The sequence below is a fragment of the Hemitrygon akajei genome, chromosome 27, assembly GCF_048418815.1.
Source record: "Hemitrygon akajei chromosome 27, sHemAka1.3, whole genome shotgun sequence".
In the NCBI taxonomy this organism is placed as follows: domain Eukaryota; kingdom Metazoa; phylum Chordata; class Chondrichthyes; order Myliobatiformes; family Dasyatidae; genus Hemitrygon; species Hemitrygon akajei.
The window spans coordinates 41,226,271-41,245,482 of NC_133150.1; the positions used below are offsets into that span (position 1 = coordinate 41,226,271).

The 19,212-nt window shown below is 38.6% G+C and overlaps 1 protein-coding gene across 1 annotated transcript; it reads right to left on the minus strand.

Moving 5' to 3' along the window:
* Nucleotides 1-2,370: 2,370 nt before the first annotated feature.
* On the minus strand, nucleotides 2,371-12,936 carry LOC140717043 (polymeric immunoglobulin receptor-like). The gene is made up of 7 exons (XM_073030226.1): nucleotides 12,744-12,936; nucleotides 11,863-12,183; nucleotides 9,914-10,234; nucleotides 8,851-9,171; nucleotides 7,232-7,430; nucleotides 3,825-3,915; nucleotides 2,371-3,024 (listed from the first exon to the last, which is right to left on the minus strand). The coding sequence occupies exons 1-7, from the start codon at nucleotides 12,841-12,843 to the stop codon at nucleotides 2,962-2,964; spliced, it is 1,416 nt and encodes a 471-aa protein (XP_072886327.1). The 5' UTR covers nucleotides 12,844-12,936; the 3' UTR covers nucleotides 2,371-2,961.
* Nucleotides 12,937-19,212: the final 6,276 nt, after the last annotated feature.

A 19,212-nucleotide genomic window follows, 5' to 3' on the forward strand; every position in this document is an offset into this window, starting at 1 on the left:
AAATGCTTTGCTGAAGATGTTTTGATCTCTGCACTTGTTCTCATCAGCATATTTCACCGTGGTTGTGGTGAAGTTTTCCAAGAAGCGATGGTGCAATGCAGGAAGAGATCAGAATAATTTGTCAATATATAGTGTCCATGGTACTTCCCTATAGGCTACTTGGCAAGATGTTAGAAAACAGAAGTGCTAACCACATCCTGACACAGATGACAGCAGTGCCTGAAGCAATAGCCTCTGCACGCATACTATACAATGCATGTTCTTGAATTACCTCAACCCTTACACTACAATGAAACCAGAAGCAACACATACAAAATGCTGGAGGAATTCAGCAGGTCAGGCAGAAGCTATGGAATTGAATAGTACTGTATGCTGAATGTGCATGAAAAGCCCCTCTTCACAGATTCATCAATTATCAGTGCCATCTTGAAGTTTAACTAAAAAATGTTAATTGTTCAACCTTGATTTCACTGTAAACACGAGAAGATCGGCGGGCGCTGGAAACCCAAAGTGCTGTCAGAAAATGCTGGAGGAACTCAGCAGGTCTGACAGCATCTGTGGAAATGAACAGATAGTTGACAGTTTGGGCCAAGATGTTCAATGCAACCTTTCAGACCTTTCTTCAGGACTGAGAAGGAAGGGGGAATACGTCTGGATAAAAAGATGGGGAGGGGAAGGAGGCTGTCAGGAAGGTGATTGGTGAAACAAGGTTGGTGGGAAAGATCAAGGGGTGGAGAAGGAATCTAAGAGGAGAGGAGAGTGGACATTGGAGAAAGGGGAGAAGGAGGCATCCGAGGGGGATGTAACAGGCAGGCCTGAAACCTCGACTCTCTATACATTTCCATAGATGCTGCCTGACCTGCTAAGTTGCTCCAGAATTTTTTTTGTGTTGCTTTTGATTTCATGGTAGTTGAGGTGAGCCAGCTTTATATTTTCCTTAGTTTTTGTTGCAGACTTTGCAATTGTATATAAGCACTTAATTTCACGTAGTATATAAACCGACCAATGACAAAATCATTCTGAATACATGGAGAGCTTTTACTTTGGGTTTGTTAGCTTTGTTTTAGGGTAAAACAGTGCAGTATATTAGCTTTGAATGTACACCTGCTTAAATTCTGTACATTGTACAGTAAGAGTGCTGTCTCTATTGTGACAGTCTGACTCAATGGGCTGAATGGACTTAGGTTTAACAGGTCCAAGAATCACAGGAGGGACCACTGCATCTAGAATTATCTGCAGCGAATCAGCACCCATCAGATAACCCTGAGCTGAAGAGATCAAGAGCTCCAAACAGACTCTGGTGTTATTGCTTCACCTCCTCATATAGCAGGTGAAGGATATTATGTAATAATCCTCCTCATGAATGGGGCATTTCAAAATTCAAAGTTCAAATTAAATTTATTATCAAAGTGTGTATATGTCACCATATACTACATTGATTCTAATGCAGTTCAGCTTCTCTCATTTTCAAGACCCTTTATTGTACATTCATGGGTGACAGTCACAGATCAGTACTGAGAAAAGTTACGCCTTCTATTTGCAGATTCAAACCCTGTTGACCAATGCAAGCTGCAATAATTTGCAGCTCACTCATTTTATTCAGCACCCAACTTTTGCTCTTTCCATTGCTCATTCTCCATTAAGACCTTTGTACAGTGAATGTTCATGCTAGTGTTTCTTTCTCACTCCATTTCTACAAAATCTGTTATGAAAGGTCAGTGATCATGCACCTTATCAAAGTTGAAAAACTTCATGGTAAGTTTATTATCAAAGTAAGTATCACCCTGAGAATCATCTTCTCACAGGCATTCACAGTAGAACAAAGAAATACAGTAGAATCAATGAAAGATGCCTTGAATTTGTTTTTCTGGTGGAAGAGAATGTTTGTGATGATAAGACTATGGTCAGGACATATGGTGAGAAGTCATCCATTTAATTTTATCAGCACCCGGCATTACTTTCCATTAATCAGGGTCCTGAAGACCTTTGTACAGTGTTGATAATTGTGCTCAATGTGAATAACATTGTGGTATTTTTCTGTGTATTGATATTCCTAAATACATAAGGAAAATATATGGCTGCCTGAAATGAAATCTGCAGATGATGGAAATACTCAACAGGTCAGCCAGCAACTACAAGGGAAATAACAAAACTAATATTTCAGGTCAATATTTTTCAATAAAATCATTCTGATGGGATGCCAGATCTGAAGATTATTTGATTCCCTATCCAATAGTTTCCAACCACTGACACCTTAAGGAAAATCTAGTACCCTGAATTCATGAGTCAAATTATATTCTAAACAGAACAAATGATACATTTTTCTGTGAAAGCAAATTTTATTGAACAAGCAGTTTTGTTAATGTATTAGGAATTACTTACTGAAATAAACATCAGTGAAGACAGTAATTTGAATCTATTGAACAGATTTTAACATGAAAAGGGATCTTGTGCTTTCCCGGCACACAGTATATGACAAATAAAACTTTTCTCAGGTTTCATTTGGCTTCAGGTATCAATTATAACCAACATTTTGCTGACAAAATCTGCCATCTTCTTCAATGATGATGAGGAAGATCCCTGAAGATGTTGGTAGAGTTTGTCATCGAAGCATTAGTTTTAATCGATACATGTACCTGATTGAAGCCCGAGAAGAGGTTGTAACACAGTAAAAGAATTTTGAGCAGTTCATGATCATACAAAGCTTAAAAAATGATGCTGGGTTTATGCAAGAAATGAGGAGGCGATGTCATAATATTAAGATCAGTGTGGGTGAAGTGTTGCAAGTGGATTTCTATTAAACAAGGCCACTATCTTGAAGCATGAGAAGATTATTTTGTTTGACTTCACCTTCAGCAAAGCAATTTAATGATTTAATAACAAGAAATCAATTCTGTTTAAAAGTTCCACAAAGCGGGATGAATAATGAATAATCTTGGTGCAAAACTCCCCCTCCGTCGCTTAATCTGGGATCCTTCTCTTTTCCTCATGGACCGGTTGGTGAGGATCTAATTGATCAGATCTCTGTGAAAGCAGAAATTAAATTACCAGATTGATTGACACAGGGAACCATGCAATACTGTGTGATTCTATGCACCTGTGATGTTGCACTCATTGCACTGTTGCAAACATGTGCTTGTGTATTGGACAGTAAAGTGCACATTGACTTTGATTTACATTTCATGTGGACTCCTCGCAAGAGAATTCTGTCTGAAACACGGTGTCCAATATATATTCTTGTAGAGCACTGGACTTCATTCTACACATGGACAGAGTGTAAAAACCTGCTTAAAGTACATCATCCTCATGAAACTTTGTTTTGACAAAAGGTTAAGAGTTCATATGTGAATTTTTTTTCCCTTTAAATGATCAGTTTATTTGAATGGAATTGGACTGAAGGAGAATGAGAGGTACTGCACCTTGATGGGGATGTACTAGATGATAAGAGGCGTAAATCGAGTGCATAGCCAGAAACATTTTCCAAGGGCAAAAGTGTCTCATACTAGCAGGCATAATTTTAAGTTAATTGGAGGAACACACTGGGGAGACATCAGAGTTAAGATTTTACACAGATGCTGTGGGTGCATGGAATGTCCCATCAGGTGTGGTGGTAGAGGCAGATACATTCGCGACATTTAAGAAACTCTCAGAAAGGTGCAAGGATCACAGAGGAGTCGAAGGCTATATAGGAAGGAAAGATTAGAGTAATTTAAGAGGCCAGCACAACATCATGGACCAAAGGTCATGTATTGTGCTGTATTGTTCTATGTTCTATGTTCTAATTCATGAAAACCATTCAGGAGCATCTGCTGATCTAGACTTACCTTTTTGTCTCTCGTGAACCATGTGACAGCGATTGTCCAGATCCCCAGCAGAGCAAAGAACAGCCAGCGTCCCACTTTCCATATCATGTAACTGAACAAAGGGGAAGAGATACAGAATCAGTGGCAGGAGAGAAGACATCTTGGTATTTGAAATATTTCCCTCCTGGTTCCTCTGTGAAATGAGTGAAGTGGAGCAATAAAAGCAGCAAGGCCAGGATAGTTCAGCTGGGAGATTAATCTCATGTTGGACTGAGGGAGGGAAGATAACCTATGATCATCATTTGGAAACGTAATTGGGGAAACACGACTGCAGATACCGTATGCTGCGACAATAGATAATGGAGATTACTTTAGAAATGGCAGGGAATGAAATAATGAGGTTGGGTAACGATGAGTCTGGGATAATGTAATGTCATTGAAATGGTACAATGATTTATAACAGTCAGCTGTACCACTGGGATCAATTCCTGCCACTGTCTGTAAGGAGTTTTGACCATTCTCCCTGAAACTGCGTGGGGTTCCTCCGGGTGCTCCGGTGTCCTCCCACATTCCAAAGACATATGGGTGAGAGATAGTCGCATGAGGGCATGCTATGTTGGCAATGGAAGAATAGCAACACTAGCAGACTGCCCAGCTCAATCTTTGCTGATTTGATTTGATGCAAAATGATGCATTTGTCAGGAAACGTAGAGGAGGCTTGACCAAAATTGAGGAGCAGAGACAATTTAGCAGTAAATGTTACTCTACTGATAGACTGCAAAATAGCAAGTCATGAGGTGCCACAAAACATGAAAGAGCAGAAAATAAACACAACAAGCAGGTGGGGGATTGAAGGCTAGGAAGAACTTGTAGAGGCAATCTGGTTTGATGAGTGAACAAGGTCTGTAGATGAGAACTAGGATTAAGTAGGCTGAGTCTAGAATGAGTGGCAGATGAATTCTATTAGTCAGGTGGAGTTGGGAGGTTCCTGCATGTGCTGGCCTGACAGCATTTCAATGTATGTTTCAATGCACGTGTAAGAAGTATAGACAATCTTGCCGAAAAAGGACACAACTCTTTGGAGCTTCAACAATGAATCCTTGCAGACAGATTCCGTATGAAAACTGATAAGTGATCCATAACTTATTGAAGAATGGAGTTAGGGAATGAAATACACAGACAAATAGGACAATCAAAATAAATCATAAAAGTAATCGGGGCATCTCAAAAAATCTCAGTATTCCTTGGGCACCATGCAGTGTAGTGGTTATCATGATGCTATTACAGCTTGAGGTGTCAAAGGTCAATTCTGATGTCTTTTGTGTGGGATCTCTATGTCCTCCCTGTGGAATAAATGGGTTTTCCCTTGGTGCTCCGGTTTCCTCCCAGAGTCCAAAGATGTATCAGTTCGTTAGTAAACTGTCCTGTGATTAGGCTGAGGTTAAATTGAGGGTTGCTGGGTGGTACAGCTCAAAGGGCTGGAAAGGCCTATTCCACACTGTATCTCAGTAAACAGAGTAAAAAAATAAATACAGTGGTAGGAGTGGGGATGGGGAAGTAAGATCAACAATGTTTTATGGGATCACTTGTAACACAATGTCTAAAGAGTCCATGCAGGGAACTTGCAAATTTGAGCATTTAGAGCAGGAGTTCCAACCTTTTTTGTGCCATGGACCAATATCATTAAGCAAGAGGTCATGGACCCCAGGTTGTGAACCTCTGATTTAGAGGGTAAATTACCCAGAATATGTAGGGAATTTAAGATGACGTGAGCAACATAAAATGCATTTTATGATGATAATAGAGAAGTAAACAAATAAGAAGTAAATCAAATATGTAAGGGAAAAGCAGATAGAACATAGAACAGCACAGCAAAGTACAGGCTCTTCAGCCAACCATGTTTTATCAGCTCTTTAGCCTATTCCAGTATTAATCTAATCCTTCCCTCCCACATAGCCCTTCACATTTCTTTCCTCATGTGCCAACCTTAAATCTCCCAAACGTACTTGTCTCTACTAGTACCCCAGCAGCACGTTCCAAGCACTTGCCAGTCTCTGTGTAAAAGGCCTCCCTCTGATAACCCACCTATACTTTCCCCCAGACCTAATAGTATGTCCACTTATATTAAAGTTCAAAGTTCAATGTAAACATATACTTCACGATATGCAACACTGAGATTCATTTTCCTTGTGGGCATAATCAATAAATCTATAGAATATTAACCATAACAGAATCAATAAAAGATCACCAGACTTGGGTGTTCTACCAGGGTGTAGAAGACTGCAAACTGTGCAAACACATAAAGAAAGACATAATAATAAATATATAAGCAATAACTATCAAGAACATGTGTAGATGAATCCGTGAAAGTGGGAACATTGCTTGTGAAAAAAACTCAAGTATCAAAAGAATTCAATTTACTAATGCCTCCTATCATCTTATACACCTCTATCAAGTCACCTCTTAACTTCCTTATGTTCAAAGAGCAAATCCCTAGCTCACTCATCCCATCCTCATAAAACATGTTGTCCATACCAGGAAGCATCCTGGTAAATCTCTTCTCAAGCTTTTTCATCTTTCCTATATTGATTGATTCGAACTGAGCACAATACTCCAAGTGTGGACGAACCAGAGTTTTATAGAGCTGCAAAATTACCTCATGCCTCTTAAGTTCAATTGCCTGACTAAATTTTGCCTGACTAATGAAAGCCAACACACAATGTTCTTTGTTAACCACCCTATCAACTTGCATGGCAATATTCTTTTTATGTCTGCGGGCAAAGATCTTTAGGAAAAACAAGACACGGTAGGGAGGCAAACAAAAGATTCTAGGGTGACATCTACTATTGGACTGCCTGAGCCAAATTGTCTTTTTACTTCAACATATCTCCAAGGTAACCCCATTTTAATGCTGTGTAGTCCAGAGCAGTAATACTGACCTCACTACTGGTGCCCTCTCTCCAGGCACACCTTTCCTAGAGAGGCAGTGACCAGCATTGATACCTTAACCGACCATGAAATTTGCCATCAGAGTCAGTCATGGCAGGACAAAGCAGCATTGCTGAGATTTGACAAATACAACCGACATCAAGCCATACATCCTCTGAGGGGTGGCAAATGGAGGAATCTGTTCCTTGATTCCAAAATAACACTTTCAACTTTCATGTTTAAATCAACACAAAATATTTAACTTGGAGCCTCGGGGTTGAAATGTGCGAGAAAGAGTAGTGTACAGGCCTCTCCCATTATTTCAGTATGATTGAAGTCAATACTCTCACAAGTACAATGCCAGTGAAGAAAAGTGGGTGCACCACCCACCTCCTGCCCCTCCCATTCACCACCCTCCGTAAGCCAACACCCCCAATAACATCACATATCTCATATAGCAATAGTGTCAATCAAAGCGTTGACAAATGAGAACATTGTACCTTTTGGCAGAAATAGATTGTATGCTATTCCTTTGAGTATCATTGAATCTTATTTCCAAAGTTTCAGAATGTGAAGTCCTCATTGATTCTGTTACTGAAGTTTTGGAAGGTGAAGTCCTCGTTGATTTTGTTACAGAAGTTTTAGAAGGCGAAGTCCACATTGGGGCTGTTACAGCAGTTTCAGAAGTGTATTTAGATTCTGTAAAGATAAGAGATAAAATCCAGTTCCAACAACTTCCCTGTGCAACTAGATGAGACGATAGCTTGCAGAATAATTATGGCAAGTCCATTGATGTTGTGCGTTTAGATTTCCAGAAAGCATTTAATAAGGTTCTACATGATGGATTAGCATATAAGATTAACGCAAGTGGATTAGAGGACTAATATGGATTGAGAACCAGTTGGCAGACAGAAATCAAACACAGGAGTGAAGAGCTCTGCTTTTAACTAGCAGTGAGTTTATAGAGGAAACTGTTGTATTCAGTGCTAGAAACCCAACTTATCTCATTGTTTATTAAGAATATTTCTCTGTCTCTCTCTAAACCCTTAGTGCCTAGGTGGCACATGGGGCCTCCATTAATAACATAGTCCAGGGGAATTAAATGCAATTTTTCAAGTTTTCAGAGGGCACAAAGCTGGGTGTGATGCACCAACAATAACTCTCTGAGACAGGAGGTTAGATAACGGCTTTTATTGACTGGAAGAAAGAACAAGCAGTAGTTGACCACCATACTACATCCTGGAGACTGAGAGGCAGGGCTCAGGCCCCAATCGCCTTTATACCAGGGTCTGTGGGAGGAGCCACAGGAGCAGTCGGCAGGGGGGGCGTGTCCAGACAGGTATATGTAGTTCACCACAGAGTGACAATGTGTACTCTGAGGAGTTTGTTAAACATGATTTGAACTGGTTCAGAGAATTAGCAAATGAATGGCAGATGCATCAGTCTGTAGACAAATGTGAAATGATCCACTTCAGTGTGAGCAGTCTTAGTTCAAAGATTTCTGCTTATTTTAGAGTACAAAAAAACAAAGCTTTGGAAGAATTGAAGGCAGTCTGCTGAGCTCTGGGAAATGATTCCCTTTTTATGGTTTTCAGGTACTTAGCCCATGAGTAACAAAATTCTCTCTGATCTCTTACGGCTGGATTATTAGTTTTAGTCTGAATGCAAACCTCTGATAAAGTGACATTCCATCTGTTTCTGAGGCAGGAAAATTGGACTGGAAATCGGTGTCCATTCAGTGGGTCTGACAATGCAATGGGTGAGAGCAACCTAAGTGTGACTTCCCCGACCCCTGCCCATCCTCACAGGATTCTGAACTGCAGTGGATCCTTGGGATATGAGAGCTGTCCTGACCCTTCACAGTGAAGACACAGATTGGATTTTTAAGTGGGGACAGAACGTCTATCCCAGATAAACATACTGTCAGATACTTTTAGATATACGTGGAACATTGGATTGGGTGAGATCAACATACATACGGTTTCCAAACTCCTGCCCATTCCTCGTAGGGCTCTTCATTGCTGCGGAGCCTTGGATATCCATGCTACCCTGACCACTCCCAGAGAAAATATGGATCAGACATCAGTGTAAACATAAAATCAATCACTGAGTAACCTACCGTGAGATACTTGTAGATGTACCTTAAATCTCAGATCAACACCTGGTATTCTAATTCCACAGCTGTACCATCCTGTATCTCTAGAACGAAGAACCCTCATAGTAACAGTAAATCTTCCCCATTCTGGGTAATCTTTGATTGACACCCGTCCACTCCGTCCATATTGCCCATTTGTTTCCACTAAAACTGAGCATTGTTGATCCCATCCATGGCACCAATACTTTGTGTGTGAGCGGTACTTTTTTTCATAGTAACAATCGATTGTGATCTCTCTTCCCACAACACCTCTTACACATTTCTCTGCCCACAATGCACCTGAAACTGAAGAGAACATGCTTCTGTAAATCAGAATCAGGTTTAACATCACCAGCAGGTCATGAAATTTGTTAACTTTACATCAGCAGTACAATGCAATACATGATAATATAGAACAAAAAATTGTGAATTACAGAAAACATACACATATTAAATAGGTAGTGCAAAAATAGAAATAGAAAGTAGTGAGGTAGTGCTCGTGGGTTTAATGTCCATTCAGAAATCAGATGGCAGAGGGGAAGAAGCTGTTACTGAATTGCTGAGTGTGTGCCTTCAGGCTTCTTAATAATAACAAAAACTATAAATTACAGTGAGATAGCCAATATTTGGTTTATTTGCATTCTACACGAAGACATACACACACACACACACACACACGTATGTATGTATGTATATATATAATTAACTAAGTAGAATCCAAATAGAGCAAATATTGTCAGTCTTGTTTTGTAATGAGTAATGTATTTCTAGTTTCATTTCAATAGGGTGGGATACATAAATGCCATGTTAACAATAGCAGGTCAGAGAGAAGTGGGTGCTGGGGTGGTAGATATGGGGGCGGGGGGTGCTTTTGGTAATGGACTCATTTTCTAAACCCAAAGATGGTTCATACTCCACAAGTATAAATCCTGTTAGAGTAGTGATGCAGTAGCCTGCATATGTTTTAACCGGCTCCAACAACACAACATCTTGAAAGTAGTCACTCCATGAAACACCCAAAAGTGTCCGTTATTCATCTACCACTCACCAGTGTGACTGAATTGCAGCTGATAACTGCAGTGCCAAGTGCTGCTGAAGACTACCACATTGATCATTTCACTGGATTTCGCTCCATGAGTATTTGAGGCTGTGCAGTAATATTGATGGTGCTGGTGTTTGAAGGATTGACAACGTAGATCCAGTTTACTGGTGCCAGAGATCTTTGAATCCACAGACGAGGTCTTTTCATACCATGTGTACTGAATGGGAAAGGATCCTTGAACAGACTTACAGACAACTGACACGGAGCCCCCGACACACGAGTCATCTAGTGACGACAGAACTTGCAGCACAGGAACAGACACGGGTTCTGTGGGAAAGGACCAAACATTCAAGTGAACGTTTGAAAACCACTCTCCAATTTTCAGCACTTCTGCACCTCACCAGGTTGGAATCTCATCAGCTCCTCTACCCCTTTGTGTCTCTGCATCCTCCCAGCTGCCTGAACTGCCAGGTCTGACATTATCCCAGAACATAGCAGGACTCTAGATCAGGACGGCAGTGATGACACTGAGGATGTGTCAGTGTGAATATCAGGGTTTCAATCACTCTCAGCAGCAGGGAGCAAGTGTCCATTGGAGACGGGTAATGGGAACAAACTGGAGAGAGTCCTGGAAGAACTAAACATAATGAGGGTGAGAAATGGTCAGGTGTCTGTCACATGTTTGGCGGGTTTTGGTAGAAAATGTTTGGTTTCTGTGATCTGCAATAGCAAGAGAGTACTTTGGTGCTGCTGTTTGCATGGAGACAGTGGGTGAAGCCCAGAAATCTCAGGAAGGTGGATGGCCACACAAAGGAGCTGGAGTAACTCAGTAGGCCAGGCAACATCTCTGGAGGAAAATACATGTGTAATGATTCAGGATGGGACCCTTCATCAGGACTGGAAAGAATGAGGGGACAGGACTGAATAAAAGGGTGGGGAGAGGGGGCGGAGCATAAGCTGACAGGTGAGGAGGAAGGTGAAGTGGGGCAAGAGAATGGTGTGATAAACTGGAGGTGATAGGCAGAAGAGGCATAGGGTTACTGAGTGGAGAGGACATTAGACCATGAAATAAAATAAGGAAGTTGGGCATCAGAGGGAGAAGGTGTGGGCATGAGAGTGGTGGAGGGGAATGAGAAAGGGTAACAGGGCAAGAGGGAAAAAGGAAAACAAAGGAATTCTGATGCGAATCTCAACAGAATTCCTTTAATCTGTTTCCCATCGGTAATGGATGGATGAAAGGCTGGATGCTGTGGAGTGGATGATCATTGTGTTCTGGGGTGGGTGCTCAGAGCACATTTACATGAATACTGGGGTGGAGGGGTGGTGGGAATGATGATCCCTGAGATAGGCCAGGGATTAGACTGGTCTGCTTTGGAAGAATTGAGTGCAATCTGTTGAGCTCTGGGAAATGATTCCCTTTTTATGGTTTTCAGGTATTTTGCCCATGAGCAACAATTTACTCTCTGATCTGTTATGGTTAGATTATTAGTTTTAGTCTGAATGCAAACCCCTGAATGAATGACATTTAATACAGTTCAGAAACAGGAAAATGGTGCTGAGCCTTCCACTGAAAATCGGTGTTCAGTCAGTGGGTCAGACCCTGCAGTGGGTGACAGCAACATGAATGTGATTCCCTTTTTCCTATTCACTCCTCGCAAGACTCTGCACTGAAGTGGACCCACGGGATGTGGGAGCTGTCCTGACCCTTCACAGAGAGAAAGTAAATCCCTGATAAATGTACCGTCAGATTCTTGTAGATAGAGGCGGAACATTGGACTGTGACCATGAATTGGGTGAGATCGACATAAGTTGTGTTTCCTGACTCCTGTCGACGCATCGTAAGGCTCTGCCCTGCTGCGGAGCCTTGGGATATCAATGATACCCTGGCCGTTCCCAGGGAAAACTTGGATCAGACATTTCAGAGAAGACATAAAATCAGTCGCTGCACAACATACCGTCAGATACTTGTAGATGTACGTTAACCATTGGATCATAACCTGATGTTGTAATTGCACAGCTGTACCATCCTGTATCTTCGGAGCGAAGATCCACCATAGTAACAGTAAATATTCCCCGTTCCGGGTTATCTGTGATTGACACTCGTCCACTCTGTCCGTGTTGCCCTTTTGTTTCCACTAAAACTGAACATTGGCGACTCCATCCACGGCACCAATACTTTGTGTGTGAGCGGTACTTTGCTTCATAGTGACAATCGATTGTGATCGCTCTTCCCACAACTCCACTTACATTTTTCTCTGCCCACAATGCACCTGAAACTGAGGAGAACATGCTTCCGTAAATCAGAATCAGTTTTAATATCAAAAGCACATTTTGTAAAATGTGTTAACTTTTTGGCAATACTACAATGCAATACAGGATAATATAGAACAAAAAACTGTCCATTGCAATATTTATATATATTAAATAGTTCGATTAAATATGTAGTGAAAAAACAGAAATAAAAATATGGGACAAAGTGTTCATGGGTTCAATGTCAGTTCAAAAATCAGATGGCCGAGGGTAAGTGGACCCTTGGGATATCGGAACGGTCCTGACCATTCTAGGTCAAGACACAGAAGATATTTTAGTGGGGAACAGAAAATAAAGCCCTGATATATGTGCCATCAGATTCTTGAAGATACAGGTAGAACATTGGACTGTGGCCATGACTTGGGTGAGATCAACATGAGTTGGGCCTCCTGACTCCTGCCTATTCCTCGTAGGACTCTGCCCTGCTGCGGAGTCTCAGGATATCAATGGTACCCTGGCTGTTCCCAGAGAAAACTTGGATCAGACATTTCAATGGAGACATATGCTCAGTCACTGCATCACTTACCGCCAGATACTTGTAGATGTACGTTAACCATTGGATCATAACCTGATGTTGTAATTGCACAGCTGTACCATCCTGTATCTTTGGAGCGAAGATCCACCATAGTAACAGTAAATATTCTCCGTTGTGGGTTATCTGTGATTGACACTCGTTCACTTCGTCCATGTTGCCCATCTGTTTGCACTAAAACTGAACATTGACGACTCCATCCACGGCACCAATACTTTGTGTGTGAGTGGTACTTTGCTTCATAGTGACAATTGATTGTGATCGCTCTTCCCACAACTCCGCTTACATTTTTCTCTGCCCACAATGCACCTGAAACTGAGGAGAACATGCTTCCGTAAATCAGAATCAGTTTTAATATCAAAAGCACATTTTGTGAAATGTGTTAACTTTGTGACAATACTACAATGCAATACAGGATAATATAGAACAAAAAACTTCCATTGCAATAATTATATATATTAAATAGTTAGATTAAATATGTAGTGAACAAACAGAAATAAAAATATGTGACTAAGTGTTCATGGGTTCAATGTCAGTTCAGAAATCAGATGACAGAGGGGAAGTGGACCCTCGGGATATCGGAACGGTCCTGACCATTCTAGGTGAAGGCACAGAAGATATTTTAGTGGGGAACAGAAAATAAAGCCCTGATATATGTGCCATCAGATTCTTGAAGATACAGGTAGAACATTGGACTTTGGCCATGACTTGGGTGAGATCAACATGAGTTGGGCTTCCTGACTCCTGCCTATTCCTTGTAGGGCTCCGCACTACTGCAGAGCCTCAGGATATCGATGTTACCCTGGCTGTTCCCAGAGAAAACTTGGATCAGACATTTCAATGGAGACATATGCTCAGTCACTGCATCACTTACCGCCAGATACTTGTAGATGTACGTTAACCATTGGATCATAGCCTGATGTTGTAATTGCACAGCTGTACCATCCTGTATCTTCGGAGCGAAGATCCACCATAGTAACAGTAAATATTCTCAATTGTGGGTTATCTGTGATTGACACTCGTTCACTCTGTCCGTGTCGCCCATCTGTTTGCACTAAAACTGAACATTGACGACTCCATCCACGGCACCAATACTTTGTGTGTGAGCGGTACTTTGCTTCATAGTGACAATCGATTGTGATCGCTCTTCCCACAACTCCGCTTACATTTTTCTCTGCCCACAATGCACCTGAAACTGAGGAGAACATGCTTCCGTAAATCAGAATCAGTTTTAATATCAAAAGCACATTTTGTAAAATGTGTTAACTTTTTGGCAATACTACAATGCAATACAGGATAATATAGAACAAAAAACTGTCCATTGCAATATTTATATATATTAAATAGTTAGATTAAATATGTAGTGAACAAACAGAAATAAAAATATGTGACAAAGTGTTCATGGGTTCAATGTCAGTTCAGAAATCAGATGACAGAGGGGAAGTGGACCCTTGGGATATCGGAACGGTCCTGACCATTCTAGGTCAAGACACAGAAGATATTTTAGTGGGGAACAGAAAATAAAGCCCTGATATATGTGCCATCAGATTCTTGAAGATACAGGTAGAACACTGGACTGTGGCCATGACTTGGGTGAGATCAACATGAGTTGGGCTTCCTGACTCCTGCCTATTCCTTGTAGGGCTCCGCACTACTGCAGAGCCTCAGGATATCGATGATACCCTGGCTGTTCCCAGAGAAAACTTGGATCAGACATTTCAATGGAGACATATGCTCAGTCACTGCATCACTTACCGCCAGATACTTGTAGATGTACGTTAACCATTGGATCATAACCTGATGTTGTAATTGCACAGCTGTACCATCCTGTATCTTCGGAGCGAAGATCCACCATAGTAACAGTAAATATTCCCCGTTCCGGGTTATCTGTGATTGACACTCGTTCACTCTGTCCATGTTGCCCATCTGTTTGTACTAAAACTGAACATTGGCGACTCCATCCACGGCACCAATACTTTGTGTGTGAGCGGTACTTCGCATCATAGTGACAATCGATTGTGATCGCTCTTCCCACAACTCCGCTTACATTTTTCTCTGCCCACAAAGCACCTGAAACTGAGGAGAACATGCTTCCGTAAATCAGAATCAGTTTTAATATTAAAAGCACATTTTGTGAAATGTGTTAACTTTGTGACAATACTACAATGCAATACAGGATAATATAGAACAAAAAACTGTCCATTGCAATAATTATATATATTAAATAGTTAGATTAAATATGTAGTGAAAAAACAGAAATAAAAATATGTGACAAAGTGTTCATGGGTTCTTTGTCCATTCAGAGATTAGATGGCAGAGGGGAAGAAGCTTTTTATTTATTTATTAAATTTTAGAAAATTACAAAGAATAAATGTGATCATAAAATAGTAAGAAAAATAATATTAACCCTCCCCCCTCCCCTTAACCCTCCCCCCCTTAACCCTTGTCTAAAGAAAGAAAAAAAAGAAAGAAGAGAAAGATTGCCTGGATATCGGAGGATCCCCACATGCTCCATGGAGTTCAAAATAATTTTGATATTTATTTTTACTTTCCCCAATTACTTTATAATTTTATCTTCAAAGGACCTATGTATTTAATCCTATCTTTTGTAAGTATGGGAGCCAAATTTTCAAAAATATATCATATTCATTTCTTAGATTGTATCTTATTTTTTCAAGTGGGATACAACTATGTATTTCATTATTCCAACAATCCATAGTTAAATATAAATCCGATTTCCAAGTAACTGCGATAACTTTTTTGGCTACTGCCAATGCAATTTTTATAATTTTTTTCTGATACTTATTCAATTTAAGTTTCGGTATTGTCCCTTCAATATCTCCTAATAAAAATAATACTGGACTATGTGGGAGTTGTACTCCAGTAATTTGTTCCAATAAAAGTCTTACCGTAGATTCCGGATTATAAGCCGCTACTTTTTTCCCACATTTTGAACAGCTTTGAACTCTGCGGCCTTTAATCCGAAGCGGCTAATACATGGTTTTTTTTCATGCCGCCTCGTAAACATTTTGCCTCGTAACAGTAGACCAATAAAATTGATGAGTAGTTCACAGAGGTCCAATGAAATTGTACGATAAATCAAGCGCACTTTCACAATTAAATTATTGTAAATCAGTCATTTGTACTCACCCTCATCAACATGGAAAATACTCGAAGAAAAGCAAGACCCGAGCGCGTCAGACCCGATTAGACCCGATCGCGTTACGCAAGCGCGTCAGACCCGATTAGACCCGATCGCGTTACGCAAGCGCATCAGACCCGATTAGACCCGAGCGAAAACGCTGCTTTTAAGTTAAAGGCTCGCAGTATATATATTTTTACCAGTCGCTAGGAGATATTGGAATGTTGTTCATGCTGTTCAGTAAAAAAGTATATGCAACGTAATTTGTGTTACCGATACGTATGTATATTTAAAAGTAGCGGTGCGGCCTAAAATCCGGTGCGGCCTTTACAATTAAAAAATTGATTTTATTTCTAAAATTAGAGCCAGCGGCTTTTAATCAGGTGCGCTCTGTAGTCTGGAATCTATGGTAGATTTATCCAAAATGGTTGAATTTTAAAACAAGACCAAGTAGAATGTAAAAAAGTACCAATTTCTTGATTACATCGAAAACATTGGTAAGACATATTTGAATTTAATCTATTTATTTTCTGTGGTGTTATATATAATTGATGTAAAAAATTATATTGTATTAATCTGAGTCGAACATTTATTGTATTTATCATACTATCAGAACATAATCTTGACCAGTTTTTTCCATCAATTTTAACATTCAAATCAGATTCCAATTTTTGTCTTGATTTATGAATTCCCGATTTAATTGTCTGTTTTTGAATCAAATTATACATACAAGATGTAAATTTTTTAATCTTTCCTTTTTGAATTAATATTTCTATTTCACTAGGTTTTGGCATCAACATTGTTTGACCTAGCTTTTCTCGTAAATAAGCCTTTAATTGAAAATAACAGAAAAGAGTGTTATTTGATATTTTATATTTATTTTTAATTGCTCAAACGACATCAATATACCTCCTTCAAAACAATCACCTATATATTTAATCCCCTTTTGGAACCAATTATGTAAAAGTTTATTATCCATTGTAAAAGGAATAAGCCTATTTTGAATTAAAATTCTTTTTGCTAATAAAGATTTCTTTATCTCATCATCCATATTTACCTTATTCCATAAATCAATCAAGTGTCTTAATATAGGAGATTCTTTTTTTTCCCGTACCCATTTGGATTCCCATTTATATATAAAATCTTCTGGTATGTTTTCTCCTATCTTATCTAATTCTATTCTAATCCATGCCGGTTTTTCTTCATCAAAAAAAGACGCAATAAATCTAAGTTGATTTGCTTTATAATAATTCTTAAAATTTGGAAGTTGTAACCCTCCTAAATCAAATTTACATGTCAATTTTTCCAATGATATTCTTGACATCTTTCCTTTCCAAAGAAATTTCCTTACATATTTATTCAGTTCTTGAAAAAACTTCTGAGGTAATTGTATTGGTAAAGTTTGAAATAAATATTGCAATCTAGGAAAAATATTCATATTTACAGCCTACCTATTAATGTTATTGGTAACATCATCCATTTATCAAGATCCTCTTTTATTTTTTTTAATAATGGCAAATAATTTTGTTTATATAAATTTTTTACATCATTATCAACTCTAATACCTAAATATTTTATCCCATTTATTGACCATCGAAATTGAGTTACTAATCGACATTGATTATAATTTCCTTTGGTAAAGGGTAAAATTTCACTTTTATCCCAATTTACTTTATACCCTGATACTTTTCCATATTCTTCCAATCAAAACATCATCAGCAAATAAATTAATCTTATATTCTTCTTGATTAACTCTAAAGCCCCCAATGTCTGAATCTGTTCTAATTAATTCAGCTAATGGTTCTATTGCCAATACAAATAAAGCAGGTGATAATGGGCAGCCTTGTCTAGTTGACCTCGTTAAGCAAAATGGTGTTGAAATCTGACCATTTGTAACTACTTTAGCTTGAGGATTAGTATTTAAGATTTTAATCCATTGTATAAAAGATTTTCCTAACTCATATTTTTCGAATAGCTTAAATAAAAAATCCCATTCCAATCTATCAAATGCTTTTTCTGCATCCAAAGCAACTGCCACACTCATTTCCTCTCTTTTTTGTGCCAAATGAATTATACTAAGTAACCGGGTGAAATTATCCATTGATTGTCTGTTTTTAATAAAACCTGTTTGATCCATATGTATTAATTTTGGTAAATATTTAGATATTCTATTAGATAAAATTTGTGCTATTATTTTATAATCTGTATTCAACAAAGAAATAGGCCTATATGATGTTGGTTTTAAAGGATCTCTATCTTTTTTTGGCAATACAGTTATGATCGCTGTTAAAAAAGATTGTGGCAGTTTATGCATTCTTTCCACTTGGTATATTAATTCCATAAAAGGAGGAATTAATAAATCTTTAATTTTTTTATAAAATTCAGGAGGAAAACCATCTTCTCCTGGGGATTTATTACTCTGAAGTGATCCTAGAGCTTCTTCAACCTCTTTTAATGTAAAGGGCATATCTAATCCTTTCTGTTCTTCCAAATTTAATTTTGGAAGGGTTATTTGTGATAAAAATTTATCTATCTCAGCAATCTTATTTTGTGATTCTGATTGATATAGTTCAGTATAAAATTTTTTTAAAGTTTCATTAATTTCTAAAGGTTTATAAGTAACCTTATTTATACTTGTTCTAATTGCATTTATTGTTTTAGAAGCCTGTTCTGTTTTCAACTGCCAAGCAAGAATTTTAGGTGATCTTTCACCTAATTCGTAATATTTCTGTTTAGTTCTCATAATTACTTTTTCTGTACGATATGTCTGGAGTGTATTATATTGTAGTTTTTTTATTAACAAGTTGTCTTCGTTTTTCTTCTGTCATATATCTTTGAGATTCTTTTTCTAACTTTATGATATCTTTTTCCAGTTGATCTATTTCTGCCATGTATTCCTTCTTAATTTTAGATGTATAACTTATATCTGACCCCTTAAATATGCTTTCATCACTTCCCATAATACAATTTTATCCTCAACTGAATGTAAATTTGTATCCAAAAAAAATTGAATCTGTTTTTTCATAAAATCACAAAAATCTTGACGTTTTAATAAAATTGAATTAAATCTCCATCTATAGATCGATTCCTCCTTATCCATCATTATCATTGTCATTATCAAGGGGGAATGATCTGACAGTATTCTTGCTTTATATTCCACACTTTTCACTCTATCTTGAATATTTTTTGATAATAAAAAAAATCAATCCTTGAGTAAGTTTTATGTCTATTTGAATAAAATGAATAATCTCTTTCTCTTGGATTAATTTTTCTCCATATGTCAATCAGGTTTAAATCTTTCATTAATGATAAAGTTAGTTT